General features: G+C 46.1%; 1 protein-coding gene across 1 annotated transcript in view; it reads left to right on the top strand.

Moving 5' to 3' along the window:
• Nucleotides 1-728: 728 nt before the first annotated feature.
• Nucleotides 729-18,015, top strand: part of FLVCR2 (FLVCR choline and putative heme transporter 2) — a gene marked incomplete at both ends in the record, with an annotated part of 30,848 nt that continues 13,561 nt past the window's right edge. The window contains 3 exons of the mRNA XM_084207310.1: nt 729-1,241; nt 11,882-12,023; nt 13,199-13,339. Coding sequence (XP_084063436.1) covers nt 729-1,241; nt 11,882-12,023; nt 13,199-13,339 — 796 coding nt within the window. The remainder of the gene's footprint in view (nt 1,242-11,881; nt 12,024-13,198; nt 13,340-18,015) is intronic.

The raw sequence follows: 18,015 nt of genomic DNA, 5'->3' as shown, positions 1-18,015 counted from the left end.
CTCCCAGTGGCGTGTTGCTCAAGTAATGGGAAAACAAGCGCTGACTCATTAACTGCGAATTCCCCATGAGAATGGAAACAAACACCACTTTTGGCTCTTTTACTTCAGTGACGCCGAGATGTTTTAATTTTCATTTCACTGGATATTTTCACTCTCTAGTGTGCCACGTTGTGAGAAAAACCATCAGAGGGCGACCCAAACGAAACCCAAACCGGCTCCTCCTCCAGGACTCCACCTTGGCACCTCTGGCGGCGTCGGGCACTGCCCACCGGCTCACAGCCTCGCCAGGTCACAATTCTGCTCAGCCCACGTCCCGTTCATCACTGGCGGCCGAAGCCTCTCCGGCCCCCGGCCCTCATAACGCCGGGGGGGCCTCTCGGCGGGGCCGGGCAGTGGCGCGGGGGGGCGGCCGTGCAGAGGGGTCGCGGCTCCTCTGCTGCGGGGCGGGCAGGGCACCGGCAGGACCAGGGCATGGCTGCGGCCCCGTCAGTGCCCGGGCGGTGCGGGGCGCGCCGTGCTCCCCAGGGCGGCCCGAGCCCTCCCCGGCCTGGCGGCGGGGCGGGGCGGAGGGCGGGGAGGGCCGGGCCGGGGCCACCTCCCCGCGTGGCGGCCGCCAGTGAGCGCGGCGGGAGCGGCCGGGCGGGGTGTTTTGGGCAGGTGGTGCCGGCGGGGACCCGAGCTGAGTCGAGCCTGGCCGGGCCGGGCCGGGCGCGGCCCGCGGTGCCGGCATGGTGTTGCAGGAGCCCGCCGGGGCGCCGAGTCTGTCGACTGCGGCGGGAGGGGTCGGTGATGCCGCCGCCGAGGTACAGCTGTCCCGGCTTCGCTGGGCCGTGCTGCTGCTCTTCAGCAGCTACTCCCTGTGCAACGCCTTCCAGTGGATCCAGTACGGCAGCGTCAACAACGTCTTCGTGCGCTTCTACGGCGTGAGCGCCTTCGCCATCGACTGGCTTTCCATGAGCTACATGCTCATCTACATCCCTCTGCTCTTCCCTGTCGCCTGGCTGCTGGACAAGAAGGGCCTGCGCCTCATCGCCCTGGCCGGCTCGGCCCTCAATGCCATAGGTGCCTGGGTGAAGCTGGGCAGCCTGAAGCCGCACCTCTTCCCCGTCACTGTCCTGGGACAGGTCATCTGTGGCCTGGCCCAGGTCTTCATCCTGGGCATGCCCTCACGCATCGCCTCGGTCTGGTTTGGCTCCCAGGAGGTCTCCACCGCCTGCTCCATTGCGGTCTTTGGGAACCAGGTAATGGGCAGCTGCCCCCCGGCTGGCTGCGCTTGTGGGGCGGGATGTCACCTGCCTGGCCAGACACTGGAAGCGCTAAGGGAGCAAACCAGGGAGGGGTAAGAGGTGCACAGGGCCTGAAGGACAGCCACAGGGATAACACGAACTTAGATGAAATTCCCTCTGGAAAATGCATCTGGTGTTTGGAAGGGTGCCGCTGGTGTTAGCCTGAGGGCTGATGGTGGCAGAGGCAAATGGGACCTCCATCTACAAGGTTTGGGGCAGCATGGGGGTTAGGTATGATTCTGGCTTTGAGAGGTCTTTGGCTGCGGCTCTTCTCCAGTGCCCTCCACTTTCTCTGGCTGTGTTTCCAAGTCCAGGGCTGTGATTCAGTAGCCTGGGGGGGAAGGCACAGTGCTGAGAAACTGCTTCAGGCAGACTGTCTCTCAAATCTGCAGTTGCATCTGGATTCGACACTGCAATATCCTCTTTCTGCTGACAACTAGATGGGACAAAGGAGATTAGCTGTCTCCTGAAAGCATTGTCATTGAGCTCTGGAGGAAAAGGACTTTAGCACTTTCATACCTCTTAAAAGTAGGCACAGTGTTTCCACAAGCAGTTGTTCTGCAAAAAAGTTCCATCAGGCCAGTGTGAGGTCAGCTCCCCGAGCACTCTTTTATCAGTACCGGTGTCTGAGGCCAGTGACCCACACTTGCTCAAGCTGAGTCTCTTTTCTTCTGGCAAGAGGAGATAATTTTTTACAAAGCTTTGAAAGGACCAGGGAAATATCTTCTTGACCCTTGCACCGGAACACCTGCTCATTCAGTTGAATGAAGTAAATAAGCCAGGACTGATGCAATGAGGCGTAAGTGAAGTGAGCCTGGCTCTGCAGCCCTGACCCAAAGAAGAGGAAAGTGGAACGTGGCATTGGCTGCTGGGCCTGTGCCCCTTGCTTTGAGATGCTGTGTACTCCCCTGCATGTAACTCTGTGCTCCACCCTGGACCATTCAGCCTCTGAGTGACTGCCATTCTGAATTGAATGGTTTTCGATTCAGGTAGCTTCTAATGCTGACTGCTTCTTCCTGTGTTTCTGTATTTATTTAGATACTGCTGAGGTAAAAAGAGGTGAATGCTTGGAGATGGTATTTGAGGAGCCAAAGTTTGCAGAACAGCACTAGGGAATCAAGGGGACTGCTTTACATCTTTAGGAAAGAGAAAATCTCTACTTGAGTGCACCTAAGCTTTCCTTTTTGCTTTTATCATCCTTTCTAGTGGGCTGGTTTTTATGTGTTTTTAAATGAATCTTTAGAGTGGAAGGCATCTAACTTGGCATGAGCCAATAAGTAACTGAGCATTTTGCTGTCAGACTTTTAAAAAATTATTCAGGTGGAGTTACACAACAGTGTGCATTAGAAATCCAAACAAGGAGGCTCTCTGCCTGTGCTATATGGCTGTGTGGAGTCGTGAGCATCCCAAAAGGAGTGGCTTAGTGTAAGGGTTGTGAAAAGCAAACTTTAGCTGCCCTTTTGGTGCTCCACACTGCTCTGGTGGTTGCCCTGACATGACAATGAGACCTCAGTTCAGTACACAGACTTTGCTTTGTAAGCCCAGACTTTCCTTTTAGAGAATCAGAGAAGTCAGAAATGGTAGTGACTAAAGACAGAGCATACTCCATAAGGAAGACCTATTTATTCCCATAGTCAGGCATTATCCCAGTGAATGAAAACTAGCTATTTTGTTTATTGGTGAGGTTGGGCAGGGTGAAAAAATAGAGGCATACATTTTTCCTGACTGTAGTTAAAGACTGTATTAGAGAGTGTTAGCAAAGGGTATAGTACAGTGGTTTTGTAATTGCAGTATGGTTATTTATTCCCTATGCTTGTTTCTCTACAACTATATGGTCTTCCTTTCCTTGCCACGTCACTTGGTTTAATTATTATTATTATTGAATACCAGGCACCGTCTCCATTAAGAATTGCAAGCAACTGCATGAAGAAGCAGGGAAGTGTCACTGCTTCTTTATTTGCTATATCTGCCCTCTTTCTGCTCTTGCTCTCTTGGCCCCAGGCTGCACTTCAGCAGTGCTGTCTTGAGGGAAACCCTGCCTGCCAGGGCCATGTTTGCTCAAGACACCACCTCTGCTTGCTGACTGATGGTAACCTTCAAGTTCAAAGTTAGCCCTGAAGCGTAAATGATTGAATCAACTAGGTGTTAAATGCCCTTAAAAAAAAAAAAAACAAACCAAAGCAATCCCTAGTAAGGTATTAGAATCACCTCACTTGTTTCTGGCCATATGTTGGCTGTGGTATCTGAAGTGCAACAATAGGTTAGATTGAGCACTCTTGAATCAGTGCCGAGAGCTTCTAGAAGAGTGTGAATACCTGTGGATGTGATCACATTCTCTTGTTTACCCCCTGCTGGTTTTCTTGACATTTTACTTTCCCACATTTTAACAGGAAGATACATAGGTGTTTTTCCATTCTTTTTCCTTGTCGTGGAAGCTCATGTATAGAGAGGTATAGAATAAAGTTTGCCTGTTGGATGCTTTGGCATTAATATATTAGTTTTATTGAAATACTACTGGCTTCTCATTCCTTGAAAGTTGGGACACTTCCTCATGCTGGAGATCTGGGGTAAAGAAGCAGAAATGTTAGGGAGAGTTCACTAATGTTCTTCAGATGTATTTTAATACTGGCAGGAATTTGTCTGACATGCTTATGAAATATAGCTGTCAGTAGTAGTGTTCCTGCTTCGTCAGCAGTGTTCCCTGTGGATCACCTCGGTGCTGGATATCTGTGTGAAGTCCCACACACGAGGTGGGTAAGAGAGAGTAGTCAGCCATGCTGTTACCATTTTGTTGTATTGATTGATCAGCTGTGTCCCTGTTTGGGACTGTGGTTCAGACCTGGCAGGCAGCAGCAAACAGGTTTCTAACCTTCTGTGCTGATGGCATACTGTCTGTCCTTCTCCCTGGTGACAGGACTGCAGTGGGAAGGAAGGCTCTCCTGAGATACTGGCATTTGCAGGAGTGTGTGCCTGCTGGAGCAGCAGGCCTTGCCCCTTCACTGAGCACACTTGCTCTTCTGTAATGTGGGGATGAGGAAGCACATGGTCCTTTGGCATGACAGAGCTAACCTGGTGGTGGGGATGTTTAGGTAGTGAGGTAAGTTTTCATGGCATTATGAAATTTTAAGGTGAAATCTGATGGCCAGGTACCTTCTCTCTCCTACAGCTGCCATGATGCACGCTGAACTGCTGTGCCTGGGTTTTATGCATATCTCACTCGAGCTAGTTTATCTCCCTGTTGTCACTTGATGGGCAAGGGGCATGGGCAGCATGCAGAGAAGTGTATAACTGTGTTGCACACAGACAAAGAACATTTGTGGATTTGATTTGTATTGCTTTGACACCAGTATTGAGTTTTTTGTTGATTGAGAGAGACCTTGTTCCTGGTTCTTGCTTTTTTGACAAAGAAACAAGCCACTGATAGGCTTGGGAGTAAGGATGCAGGCCTATTAAATGATCTTTTTGCAATCATTTGCCTTTTTTTCTTTTTTTTCTTAAGCAGGGCTTGTAAAAATGTTATGCAATTTGGGAGGAAAGAAAACTTCAGCCTTATATTAAGCTCTGCTTTAGGGAAAAAATCATGCAGTACCTTACTGATCTTAGGATCTGTCCCTGTTCTGATGTAGCTGCCATGTGACTTTAGAGATTTAGGGCTTCCATAACAGAAACAGCCCGAGGCAGATGTTTTAGGTGGTGTCTGCAGCCTGCTGGGAGTGCCAGTCTTGAAGTGATTAGGTGATGGCTTTTGAAATGGACAAACCTGGTGATAAGCTGTGAATGAAATTCAGGGAAATGTTCTCTCTCTCACTTCTGGTGTGTCCTTTCATCTGTTTTGAATTGGGGAAAAGAGTCTGCCTGGGGTAGTGGCTGAGGTGGGTTTTGCCATATAATTGGGTCTGCAACATCTGAATAGCCATTGCTTTTGAGCTGGTGATCCTACAGTGCTGTGTGTGCTGAGCATGTGCCATTGTTTGATGCCTCACTGATAACTCTGATCTGTACCTTTTGCCCTTCAGGGAAGCCAGCATCTTAAAGTCTAAGCAGCATTTTGGAAATGTATCATGTCCTGTGGAGTCCCTGTCTTCCAGTCTTTGAGTGGACTTCTAGATCTTCTTTGGCTGCTCTGTCTCTGCTGGAGGATTCCCATCCCTTCAAATGATTCCCTGTTAGAAATATGGACAGGTGGTGATCTGTCTCACGGCCCTCTAGCTTGGCCCTGTATCTCTCAGTTTTAGCTATCAGAATAGAGAAGATTTTAGTGGCAGTAGCTAATGTTAGCATAGTTTCTTGTAGTGATAGTAGTTAATGAATGACATTCTCCAGCCTTGTCTCCTTTCCCTCCCTGACAAACAAGGGCAGGGTGGATCAGAGCACTTGGATCTCAAGGAGTGCTATATGGCTAACTCTTCGAGATCCTGGACGTGGCTCAGTGTGGGAGGCTGTGCTGACCAAATAGCAGTGTGGCTTTTGCAGGAATGCCTCTGTTTCTATAAATGGACATGAGAGCCTGAAATGAACTTTTTCTACCCATTTCATCTGGCGCTCCCTTCCCAGACATACACCAAAGCCAGCTCCCCTTTTTCTCTCACAGAAGTTGGTTTTTGGGTTAAGTTCTGCATGGGAGTTTAAATGAATGTCTGCAGTGTTTCTGATGGGAGGGCCAGCAAGCACCATCAGCACTTGCCCTACAGGATATCCAGGAGTGTGTGTATTAGGTGACTGGAGTGGTACTTGAACAAAGCATATCCCCACTGAGGATTCCAGTAGCAGCTGAGGTAGCTGTCAGAGCTGAAACCCTTCTGTTTTGTTCTTTCTCCTGTGTACTGCTGCTGTTTTGCTGTGTTGCATTTCTTTCCCAGCAGTCTGGGGGAAGGTGCATTCAAGGCTGCCAGGCTCTGAATGACTTGCACAGGGGAGCTCTGACCAGTCTTCACTGTACAGCATTGCACCATATTAAGCATTATGAGATGATGCCACAGAAGCAGAAGTGTGGTGTGGAAGGGAGTTTGCTGTGTTTGCAGATGAGCTTTGGTTGTGCAAGTGCAGTTTGGAGAAGCAAAGTGTCTTCCACATTAGTGGGAAAGTAAATCGAGCTTAAGCCCTGTCTTTTCTCATCACAAGGCTCAATTACAATTTTTCCTTCCACAACTTATGTACTTCCTTACTTTTTCTTAAAACACTGCAAGAAAGTTATGCAAACTGTGCAAAAATGTACATTGGCTTCCTGACTACCTGAATTTCAGTAGGCTCTTCTAATTTTGCTGCCAGTGGTATGGAAGAAGCATGTTCTGGACACCAATTTGTACAGAAGTTTGCTGTGTAGGAACTGGCAGCTTCTGCTTAAACAGCATCTCAGTTGGGCATTTTCAATTCTGCTGTAGCCTTCTATATGGCTGGGACCTGTGCTGATAGCAAAGTATTGGGAAGCCAGTGTGCAGTTGGGAGGCACAGGGTGTGAGAAGGGGGTAGCTGTCTGCTCTCTGCAGGTCATGATATATGAATTATAGGGTCAGAAGGTTCAGCTGCTCTGGTGAAATGTCATGGTTACAGTTTGAGGGGCACCTGTAGTTAGAAAAGGAGGGAGGGCCTGGGACAGAGCTTTGATACCCAGACAAGAGTATAAGAGGATCCTGTGTTGCCCAGAGCTCTGGAACAAGCATTTCCTCAAAGGAGTTTCACTGGGTGAATCTAGAGGGAATCTGGGATGTATCCTACTCACTCTCCAAAGTCTTGGCTTGGGAACTTGCTAAGACCATAGTGAAATCATGGTTTCTGAAAAGCCTGGTGTATTGGTGTTTATCAAAGCATAGATCTTTTGACTGCTACACTTTCTGTCCACTTGGCCAAAACAGCTGGCTGCTGGTTTTGGGGTTTCCTGGGACTTCTGCTTATGCTGAGCCTCCTAAAAATTAGCATCACTTTTCACTTCCTCCATTCCCACTTCGAATATTTGGTAACAGACCATTTGGTATGTTTATGTGCAAGTAGTGTGGATTTTCTGTTGAGTTGTTCTTTTGAACTGGTAGATGAATACCAGCTAGTCCTGATGCTTCATAGAAGAAATTAGTTTAAAAAAATTGAGTAATATCTTCCACTCATAATGCATCATGTCATGAATGATGGTCCAAGACCTCTTTCTTGAATATTCTCCTTCCACACTGATCATCTCTTGACTCTTCTGTCAGGTTTCCTGATTTTGTTGTGTTTGAAAAGTTGTTACTTAGTTTGTAAAGCTGTTCTGGTGCCTCTTTTTGCCTAATTATGGTTTTGCTTTAGCTTGGTCCCACTTGCTGTCATTTTATTTTGCTTGAAGTAATAATGTCTGGTTTTAGACCTGGGTGGTTTGTGTTCTTGTTGGTGGTTTTTTTCTCTGGTGGTGGGTTTTTTTTTGTTTTGTTTGTTTGTTGGTTTTTTTTTTTTTTTTTGTCTTTATTTTTTACATAGTTGTGGTTCCTTTATTCTAAAATATTTTGCTAATATTGTCTTGGCTTACAGTGAGCCTCTATGTTTTTGCATAATCCTGGTGACACTTGAAAGCATTTAATTTCTTAGGCTTTTCTTCATTTCCATTTAACATACTTCTTTCCTTTTAGGCAGCTTCCTCTTGAGTTATATATTGCTGTAGTGTTTTGGAGGGTGTTTCCTTTTTTTTTGCCACTGTTGCAAGGCAGCTGAATTTTAGTCCAGTATAGAACCATTCTGTAATACTGATCATAGTCACACTCTGCTGTTCTGGGTTGAAATCACAAGTTGTGCTGCCTTTTATAAATTTTCCTCAGAAAAGGGTATTTATGGAATCCAAAAATGCAATCTCTGCATCATCCCTGTCATGACGCTTATTTAGCTTGCAAGGACATAGTCAGAATTTCTAACTGTTGTGTATTTTTGCTTTTGCAGCATCTCTCTTTTAACTTTTTAATTGACCTTCTGTATTTGGTGATCCCCTCTGTCAACTTTTATATTTACTTATAGGTAGGTATAGATGGTATATAGGGAATTTTATAGGGCTTCTATGTTCCTTTTGCTGACTTGTAGTTTTCTTTGAGGCAAAGGTCCACTCCTGCATTCCTCCATCAATCATTCATTTACAGTTTTTATGCTGATACACCACTGGTTATCTTCCTTCAGGAGACTCTTGGCAGCTAACCTTAGACATGTTTTTATTTCAATTTTCTATTTCAAGTCTTTGGGTACATTTATACCATCTTAGCTACGTGCTCTTGGTTTTGTTGCCTGTTCTTGTGCATACTTAAATATTGAATATGATGTTGTTGTTGTGACTGATCCTTCACAAAATTCAGGTAGGAAAGACATTCCTTCTGTCCTTTACTAATCTCTAAAGAGTAAGTCGTCTGAACAGTGCTCTCTGTTGTAGTTGTTGACTTTCCTGGTAGTGTGTTTAAAAATTACCCAAAGCCTTTTTAAAATAAAGTGCCAGCAGCCTGATTTCCTGGAGAGATCCTCAGAGATCAGGACAGTGCTGGGTGTTTTGGGTAAGAGGATTCTGAGTGATGTACCAAATTTTGAGAACAAGCTTATCTATATAGGTATTGGAGACCTATCTGCCTGTACAGAGGTTGGAGATGCAAATTTAAGAGGGTCCATTATGATCCCTTATGACTGATGGTTCTGTGAGGAGGGTAGCATGGACTTTTACAGAACTAACCTTATTTTTACATTGCTTTATTTTCACTGATGTGCAAGGTGTGGAGAAGGGAGAGGTGATTTTTCCCTTTCTAAGGCATCTTCTAAATATTCTGGTTAATTGGTTACAGTGTTTCTGTGGGCTGATGGTAATGTGCACACTGACCTGCTGAGAACCAGGCCAGAAATCTCCTTGTGAATGGTAAAGTATATGCAGTGTAATAATTACCATGTTGTTGAGAGGTTGTCTTCTTTGCTAAAAATGGTATGAATAATCCAGGGTCTGTGAGTGTCGTTCAGGAAATCTTCAGTTTTAGTCTAGCCAAAGGGCCTTATCTTCACAGAATTAATAGCATGAGTTGCTCTGAAATATAAAATGTAGCTATGATTTTTTTGTCCATTCTGCTACCTGGTTCTTATGAAAGGTATGATGAGCTTCTGATGGATAAAAGTTGCTTCTTTCTGGGGGAGGAGAAGAGAAAGTACAAAACATCTGTTTGTGGTTAGAAAAGTTGTTCAGGAAAATCCTTCTGAAAAGGCCAACAAGAAGTTAAGAAAGCTGGGTGAGTCTGTGACCCATTGGGTAAGTGATGACTGTAGGACCCCCCAAAGAAAGATTTCTAAACAATTTGCAGCACAGACTTTCAATACCTTCTCTGCTAGGTATATCAGATAGATCCTTTTCCAGGACTGAGCAGCTGGAGGGAGACTGGAAAAGACTGAATCTCAACTGTGGTCCTGGAGAAACTTGGGTCAGAGGTCAGAATAAAGCATGGGTCTCTCCTCTCCTGTTGGTTTGCTGCTGTTCAGCAGCTCATGTGGCTAGCATGTGATTGCAGAGAGAAGGAAGCCAAGAAGTACCTAGCACAGGAATCCAGCTTAGTTCTTCCAAGAATTAAACAGTGGTAAGACAAAAGGTCAGCTTCCAGTAAGGTGTTTGTAAACCTTACTTGGGAAAGGGTGGGGGCCCATGGAAAACCTGATCTATGAGACTCAACAGGATTCTTCCCTCAAATGGAAAGGAGCAATATTGAGAGTCTCTTCCTCAAAGGTTAAATCTTTAGAAATGTTCCGGAGATAGGAGTGAAGCCCAGGCTGGCTGTGTCCTGGGCTAACCAGGCACACCAGAGGCACAGGCCTGCACTTAGCCACATGGAGGGCAAAATAAATGTGCTGCAGAGGCAAGCAGGCCTCTGCCAGAGCTCTACCAGCCATCTCTGTGAGCTTCTATGTTTGATGCCATTACCTTTTCTGTGCAGCTGCAGGCTTGTGTAGGGAAGGGGAGACATGCAATTTGATGGAGATTAGAGCTTGAAGCCTCTAAAGCATGATAGTTGTGCTCACTGTAGTCAGTGGGCAGTGCAGAGGAGGAGGGTCAGCCTGAGTTGCTGTGATGAGAGGCTGGGCATAGGCCATATCTGAACAAAACTGAGCTCTGGCAAGTTTGGTCCTGTGTCAGTCTGTCTGCGCCATGTGGGTGTTAAAAGGGTTTATCCTCCCTAATGATCTTTTAAGTTTCCTCCTAAACTCAGTCCTTGACTTGTTATCTGGGATGGCACAGCTTGGGTTTGTCTTAAGTCTGTGTAACCAAACCTCAAATATTCTTATTCTTGACAGTGCCTTGAACTGGTGGGGCACATCTGAAATCTCTCAGTGGCTCTTCTCACTAGCTCTCTGCAATGTCAGAGAGAATGAATTTAGTGTAGATAAATCTGTTGCTGATCCTGACTGAGGATATTCCAGGTCCCAATGGAGGGTACTGTTTGACACAGGACAAGTTTGGTCAGACATGGTTGCAAGTCACTTGTTTATAAACTAAATTTCGTGCCTGAGGGCAGCAGATAGTTCTGTTTGAATACTAATCATTCTTCCTATCTGAAAAATATACCAGCTGGATGGAGGAGTAGGGACTTTGTGGAGAGTTTTCTAGGCTGGGGGGATACAAGTTGATTTTTAGCCTAAATATGAGATATGGCAACTGAAATATATTTAAAGTTCTGAGATTTTTGTCTTGGCCAGCAAGTCAGGTCTTCCAGAATGAGTCTCTCAGCATCCCAGAAACACAGAGACATATCAGAGAAAGCACAAGGAGGTTTTGCTAGAAGATAGCCTGGGAAAGTTGTCCAAGCTCATGGCTAGGTTACAGGGCTCTTGAGTCTTCTGCTCTGTGCTGACGTGCTTCAGTGAGGTTTATGGGCTGCACAGAACTTGTCTTCCTTAGTCCTTGCTTTCTGTACATTTCAGAGCAGTTTATGCAGGGGCAGTTGCCAAGCTCCATTACTAAAACAACCTGGACATCTAGGATATGTGCTGTCAACATTTTGCTTTCAGCCTTGTTGCTCTTCTAGGTTCTCCTGGTGGTTGTATGGTAAGCCTTGTCTTGGGAGGCTGCTCATTTGAAACTGTATCAAAGTTGGCTGAACCAGATGAATATCTCAGTTACGTAGAGTGGTCAGGTGTCTCAGCCCTTGCACTTATGTGGTTGGAAAATAAATTGATTCAACTCATTAACCCAGCAAATATTGTGGTTGGTTTTGATGGTCTTGTTTTCTGCTATTTTTAATGAGCAAAATTGGATTACCAGGTGATCAGGCCAGCTCTAGAGCAGGGGCAAGGTAAGGAATGGGATGTGTTTGTGAACAGGAACATATATTTGTGGGGGAGGTCAGGGCAGGCAAGACCTCCACTTTGATGAATCCAGGTATTCATTTTGCTCAATTGTGTTGTAAAACCTTGCCTTGAATATCCTGACAGTTGTAATTGCTGTGGGGAAACCTCTCTTATGGCCTAATTGAAATGGGTATCTGACTTTTAATTGTTGGGTGGTAAAGAAGATTTTCATCTTGGTTGTGAAATTGGATTAGGCTCAGTTGGGCCTGTACTGAGCTGTTGGGTAGTGGCCCTGTTGCGGTTTCATGTCATGCCTCTGTTTATCCCCTCTCTCTCCTCAGCTTGGCATCGCTGCAGGCTTTTTGGTCCCTCCAGTTCTGATCCCTAATGTGGAGGATATGGAGAAGCTGGCCTACCATATCAGCATCATGTTCTTCATGACTGCAGGTGTGGCATCGGCCCTGTTCATCCTGGTCATCATAGGTAAGGAGGTGGGAGTGTGCACATGAAACCAGATGGGACTGAGATTGGCCCATGTGTGATGGGGGCCTGTGTGCCAGGAGATGGGCTGGGCAGCCATCTGGGGCGGTGTGCTCATGCAATACTACATCTTGCTGCTTCAAACCCTTGATGAACAGCACATGTAGAAGGGAGGTTGTCTGCAAGCCTGCCAAATTGTTAGTTTTGTCCATTGCTTGCATAACAAATTCCAGGCATGAGTAAGTCCTTTAAAAACCAAGAGAAATCTTTCACAGTCATCTTCCGTACAAACAGGGTGCTGGGCCTTGGGTTATGTCTGGGACCTGCCTACCCCTTGAGAGTAGAAAGAGGCAGATTATATGGCATCACAGGAACAAGCTGTTCCCAGTTATGAATGGAGAGAAAAAAGCATGAAGGACAGTAGCAGGACACAAGAGGTGCAATTCCCCTGCTTAACACATGAAATTGAAGCCAGGTCTTTAGCATGAAAGATTGGCATGCTCACTGGAGAGCTGAGTTTAGTTGCTGAATTCCATGCAATTTTTTTGATAGGCTCCTCTTGCCAGTTTGTTCGCGTTGCTGATAGATGAATCAGATGTAGCTTCAAATAGTGTGGGGCAGGGAATAGACAAGGTACAAAAATGCCTGTCTAGCACCTGGCACAGCAGTACTGCCTGTGACTGGGATTTCTGGATGCTACTTTAATGATAGTACGGGGCAACAGATGGCTTGGCCTGAAATAAAACCTGGCAAAGGTTATTCCCTGGGCACTGGCCACTGCAGAACACTAGGTCACCTTTGTCAACTGACTTGTCCAGTTCTGCTTTGTCATTTGTAAATCCACATAACACTTTTGCACCTGGATGGTCATCCTTCTAGAGAAAAAGGCTGATAATAGTCCTTAGAACTCTTTTGGTGCTGCTGGACACTGCCTACACAAAAATCTAATTGAAGGCAAGATGTTTCCCTTGGGATGGTGACAGGAGCTACTGCTGGAAGAGAGCTGTTCTTTCCTGTTCCTGGATAAGTTCATGCATGGAGATCAAAGCTTAAGGAAAATGGTGTGTTTTGTACACTTGGTTCTAGCAGCCCCTCTGCCATCCTTCAAGTGGCACAGTGTGTGCTCAGGCCCCTCAGCTGCACCATTACAAACAGGTGTACTTTGTGTCTGGTTTCAGTCTTCAAAGAGAAGCCCCCGAACCCTCCAAGCCGAGCTCAGGCCTTGATCCAGTCAAGACCAACTGTGGAGTATTCCTATGTGCAATCAATCCTCCGCCTGCTCCGCAATGCCAACTTTTTGCTGCTTATGGTCACTTATGGTAAGGTCTGGTCTCCTTTCTTCTTGTGCAGTTATCACAGCTTCTTCTTTCCTCTTTGTGCTCTGCTGGGACAGTAACTGGCTCGAGTTGTTTTAAGGGAACATAAAGATAGCTCCCCTGTGCTGCCACAGACCAGAAATCCTTATAGCCCAGTACTCTTCAGCTGTGGTTATCAGTGAAAGCAGCAGGGAAGAACAAAAGGAAGGCAAGCATGCAGAGGATGATATGCCCCTACAACTGTTCTCCCAGTCTTTGACTGTTTGCTGTTCAGGGGATTTCCTTATCTCTTCTCTTTTTTCTAGTAATTTAGCTAATTGCAGCAAACCAATCTAAGTGCTTATATAAGAAATATATGGAAGTGTCTGAGTGCAAGTCATAGAACTGAGTGAAAGTCATTTCCGAAGGCAAGGATGTGAATATGACTGCCAGGCATCTCTGTAGAGGTCATATGGAGTATGCAGATGTGCAGATGCTGTCAGCTTTCTAGGCAGTCCCTGTGAAGCAATTGGGAGGAAGGACTGGAGAATATCTTATGCCATCTGTCCTTGCATGCTGAATTTGTGCTTGCTTCTCTTCAGCATTCTCGGTCTGTTTGTTTGAGGGCAGTGTGATGTGTTGAATCTGTTCCCTGATGCTGAATTGGCATATGGAAAAGTGTTTTTCTTACTAGCAGAAAGGCCATTGTGGTCTGTGCCTGGCTGCATAATAGGGTATACTGTAGCCAGCTAGTCTGTGGGTAGTTTTGTCCTCAGTCTTCCTACCAGCTTGCTATGGAAGCTTCTCAGGGGGGACAGTTAAATATTGCTGAAAGTTCTGCACTTTCCGCCAGCAATTGTATTTGAAAGACCTTGTGGATGAGTAGGCAGGTTGGAGAGAGTCAGATGGTGGCTTTGTACTTGCTGAGGATGCTAATGGTCTTAGGAATTGTTGGAATCTCTGCTCCCTTCCTTCTCAGCGCAGTAGACTTCTAATAATGCCCCTCTCAGATTGCTCTTAAACTCTCCTGGTTTGCATTGCAGCTGCTGGGTTTGGCTTTTTTTTTTTTTTCCATAGCACATAATACCCTCTCAGAAAGTGAAGACAGAAGAATCTGGCACACAGGCAGACTGTGTCTAAAGTTGGATTGTATCATCTGCTCAGTTCATACTTACCCTTCAGGAAAAAGAAAGGGGAAAGCATTTGCTCTACTAGGTATAAACAAGTCCTAGAAGAGAGAGGAGGGCTCTCAGTACAAAGAGCATGTTTAGAATCTGACCTTCCTGGGATAATTCTTTTCTGGCAGTCACAAACAGTGTGGAAAGTCTGTTCAGTGGCTCATAATTCATTTTCTCTTGCTGCTGGTCTGTGCATTTTTTCTCTTCCTCTCTGTGTCAGCCTCATGCCAATCTCCAGCTTGACTTGAGATGGTGACTGTTACTCAGAGAGGGAACTATGCTGTGAAACTTTTTTTTTTTAGCTTGTCTGGGTTTGAAATGGTGACAGTTTTTCCTACTCAAGTCAAAAGTTACGTTGGCCGAGATTTAAGACATCTGCAGCCGCATGAGTGCAACTGAGTCATCTTGCCTAACACAAAGGTATCTCCAGCCTGTCAGCTTTTGTGTTAGCATAGCATGTATCAGGGGAGAGAGGGGCTAACCTGCTGCTTGTTCATCTCTCCTGGCTGTAGAAAGAATGAGGATCCTTCCCCAATAACAGGTCAGAACACATCTGCAGACCTCTAAGGTCTTGGTATCACCAGCAGCCAATGATTCCTTTCTTTTGGTAAGACTTGCAGTGCTGGAAACAGTGGTGTCGCTGCTGCTGTGTCAGGTGCTAGTGAGCTATTTTTCAGGAAAGCCCTCAGAGAACCTTTTCCCCAAGACTGCTGACATTGCTTCCATAAAACTGAGGCATAACATGGAATGGGCAATAAGGAATTCCAAGTCTATGGGGTTGGGCTTGGCATTGGAGAGCATGTTGCTAGTGAGAGGCAGTAGGCAGGAAAAGGGTGAGAAATTCTGGGGAAGGGTAATAGAATGGGAGTCATGAGACAGTCCTAAAGAATCAGCCTTTGGAATGGTGATGGGGCAGTGAGGAGGGGGCAGGGTAGTGAGAACTGCATGAGGAATCCTTGTTGGGGAGAATTACAAGGGTGAACAAGAGAGAGTCTGGCAAGTAGGAAATAGGCTGCCTACCTGTGGGAGACCTGGGTTCTAGTCTGAGGCTTAATAAGGGCTCTGTTTGGAGCTGTAGGCAATAAACTTCCCTGTTCTGGCCTCTATAAAATAGGAGACACTGGGGTATCAAAAACATTATTCTACATTACAAGCAAACCATGATAACTAGCTAAAGAATCAGGTGTTGCTGGATCTTCAGATGTCCTGCTCCCAGCTACTAGTTCTGGTTTCCCTCACCCAGGTGGGCAAATGGCCACTTTCCTGTTGGAAACAACCATTACCTGTTTTATGGTCATTCAAATAGCTGTAATTCTCAGAGAAGCTTCACTGAGCAACTGTGACATATGAAGTGCCTACAACTTTTCTCAGCCCTCACATATGCAAATTTGACACATTGTCCTGATTCTTAGAATGTTTTACCTGACTCTGGTGCCAAGTGTTGCTGCCAGTTCTTACTTTCTGCCCAGCTTGGGAGTAGAGGCTCTTCCCTGTCTTGGAAATCCCAAGGATCACAGAGCTGCTGTAAAGCTGGTTTACTGACAGTGTTAGTTACCAGAGCAGCATTTGGCTGTCTTCACAAGGCTGCTGTCCTCTGGACTGGGTGAGAAACAGAGGTGCACAAATGAGTGGTTAATGCTTATGCCCAGCTTTGAAGTGAAGAAACAGAAGTACTGTGCTCATCTGCCATACTCCCGTGTCCTTGCGCTGCAGCTTGTGGTGTCACCTAGTGGGCAGGGTGCTCCAGAGGTGGAGATAGGATGAAGCTGATTTAGGGTGTGTTAGCTGTTTTGCCATAGCCAAATGTTGCAAAGAGACAGCTTTTAAGGCTGGAGGGCGCCTCCTTGTTGTGAGATCTCCAGTTGTTCTCCCCCATCCTTGGCTGCTGGCCCAGCTCGAGTTTCCAGTCTTCCTGAGTAACCCTGGGTAAGGATTGGGTCGATTCTCCTGCCTAATGAGCATGTCACTCAACTTACTAGTCTCTCCTGTAACCTTCTGGCAGATGATTCTGAAGCGGGAAACATTGTCACAGGCAATATTTGGGATCACTTGCATAAGAGTCTTCGTCTGTTGTCTGTGCCATACAGCTGTAGAGTGAGCTTTGCTTAACCATAGAATAGTTTAGAATCATTAGAAGGGATCTTAAAGATCATCTAGTTCTAACCCCCATGCCATATGCAAGGACACCTTCCCCTAGACCTGGTCGCTCAGAGTCCAGTCCAGCCTTGCCTTAAACACTTCCATCGGTGCCTTTGGACAGCCTGTTCCAGTGCCTCACCACCCTCACAGTAAATTGTAATGTTGTCAGAGATGGTGTGTGAAGGCAGTGTGATGCACCCTCCAGCTGCCAATCTTGTGGCTCCATGAAATGCTGTGTACCTCATAGTACCTGTGCAGCAGGTATCCAGTGCTCAGTGGAAGACTGGGCTAGGTGCAGGATTGCTGAGTACTTAAGGGGAGACAGGGGACTTCAGGGTTAGGAGAGTTCAGAGCTTTGTTCCCTCTGTCAATGCTATGCCTGCTAGACTGCCCTTCTGTATCCTGTGTTGTTAGTTTCTACTTTTAGCTGAGGCTTAGACAGGAAAAGTAGGAAAGGGGAACTAGACATGTATCTGTTTTGTCAGGATTTCAGGCGTCTCTGCCAGACTTTTTAAAACCATGGCTCCTTTTGGAGCTTATAGACGTGTGAGTTGCAGTGGTAAAATCTGTTTCCTTCCCTTCACTCATCAGAACCACTGAAGCCTTGAAGAGAAACCAACTGCAAATGTAAATGACTTTCTGAGAAGAAAGTTATACTGACTGTTACAGACCTCATCAACCTGGGGAAGGTTTCTCAGTATCACCCAAGGTGAGAGTGTAGCCGTTGCAGTACTGCTGGTCCAGTGCATATGTGTATGTTGTTGCCTGCTGAACAAAGCTGTTGGGTTTTCTGCCCTTTGGGGAAGGCATTTAACCAACGAGAATGGCATGTGAGATGCAGCAGAGTGTCTGAATAGGGCTTGACCAGTATCACCCCAACAGTTTCATTCTCACCTAGGGTGATACTGAGAAACCTTCACCAGGTGTTTGATCCTTGTAACAGTTAATGTAAGTTCTCCTTCAGAAACACAACTTCTTTCACAGTTTTTTTTCAGGCCTCAGTGATAACTTTTAAAATGCAAGACTTTTCCCATGCAGACACACAACCCAGGTGCCTGAGGGCAGTGCTGTCTGTGCTTCACCAATCAGCTCTGCTCCTACTTGTCTTCTGGCATTTCTTGCCTTGGAGAGAATGTTATTTACTGGCTGCCAGGAGGGAGAATGCTGACAGGCTCTTCTCTCGGAGGAAAACACACAGGTCAATGACACTGTTGTTAATTGAATGTCAGGTCCTTGTTCAAGCTATGATGCTGAGGCAGATGCTTTTCTAGTTTTCTGACTTGGCTGGGAGCAGAGGAGAAAATTGCAGTGCTAAAAGATGAATCTGGCCGCTCACAGGGTTGAGACTCTGAAGGAGCTGCAAGACCTTTCAGTACCAGAAAT

Source organism: Fringilla coelebs, assembly GCF_963513975.1.
Source record: "Fringilla coelebs genome assembly, chromosome: 6".
Lineage (NCBI taxonomy): Eukaryota > Metazoa > Chordata > Aves > Passeriformes > Fringillidae > Fringilla > Fringilla coelebs.
This window is presented reverse-complemented; position numbering and strand designations above follow the sequence as displayed.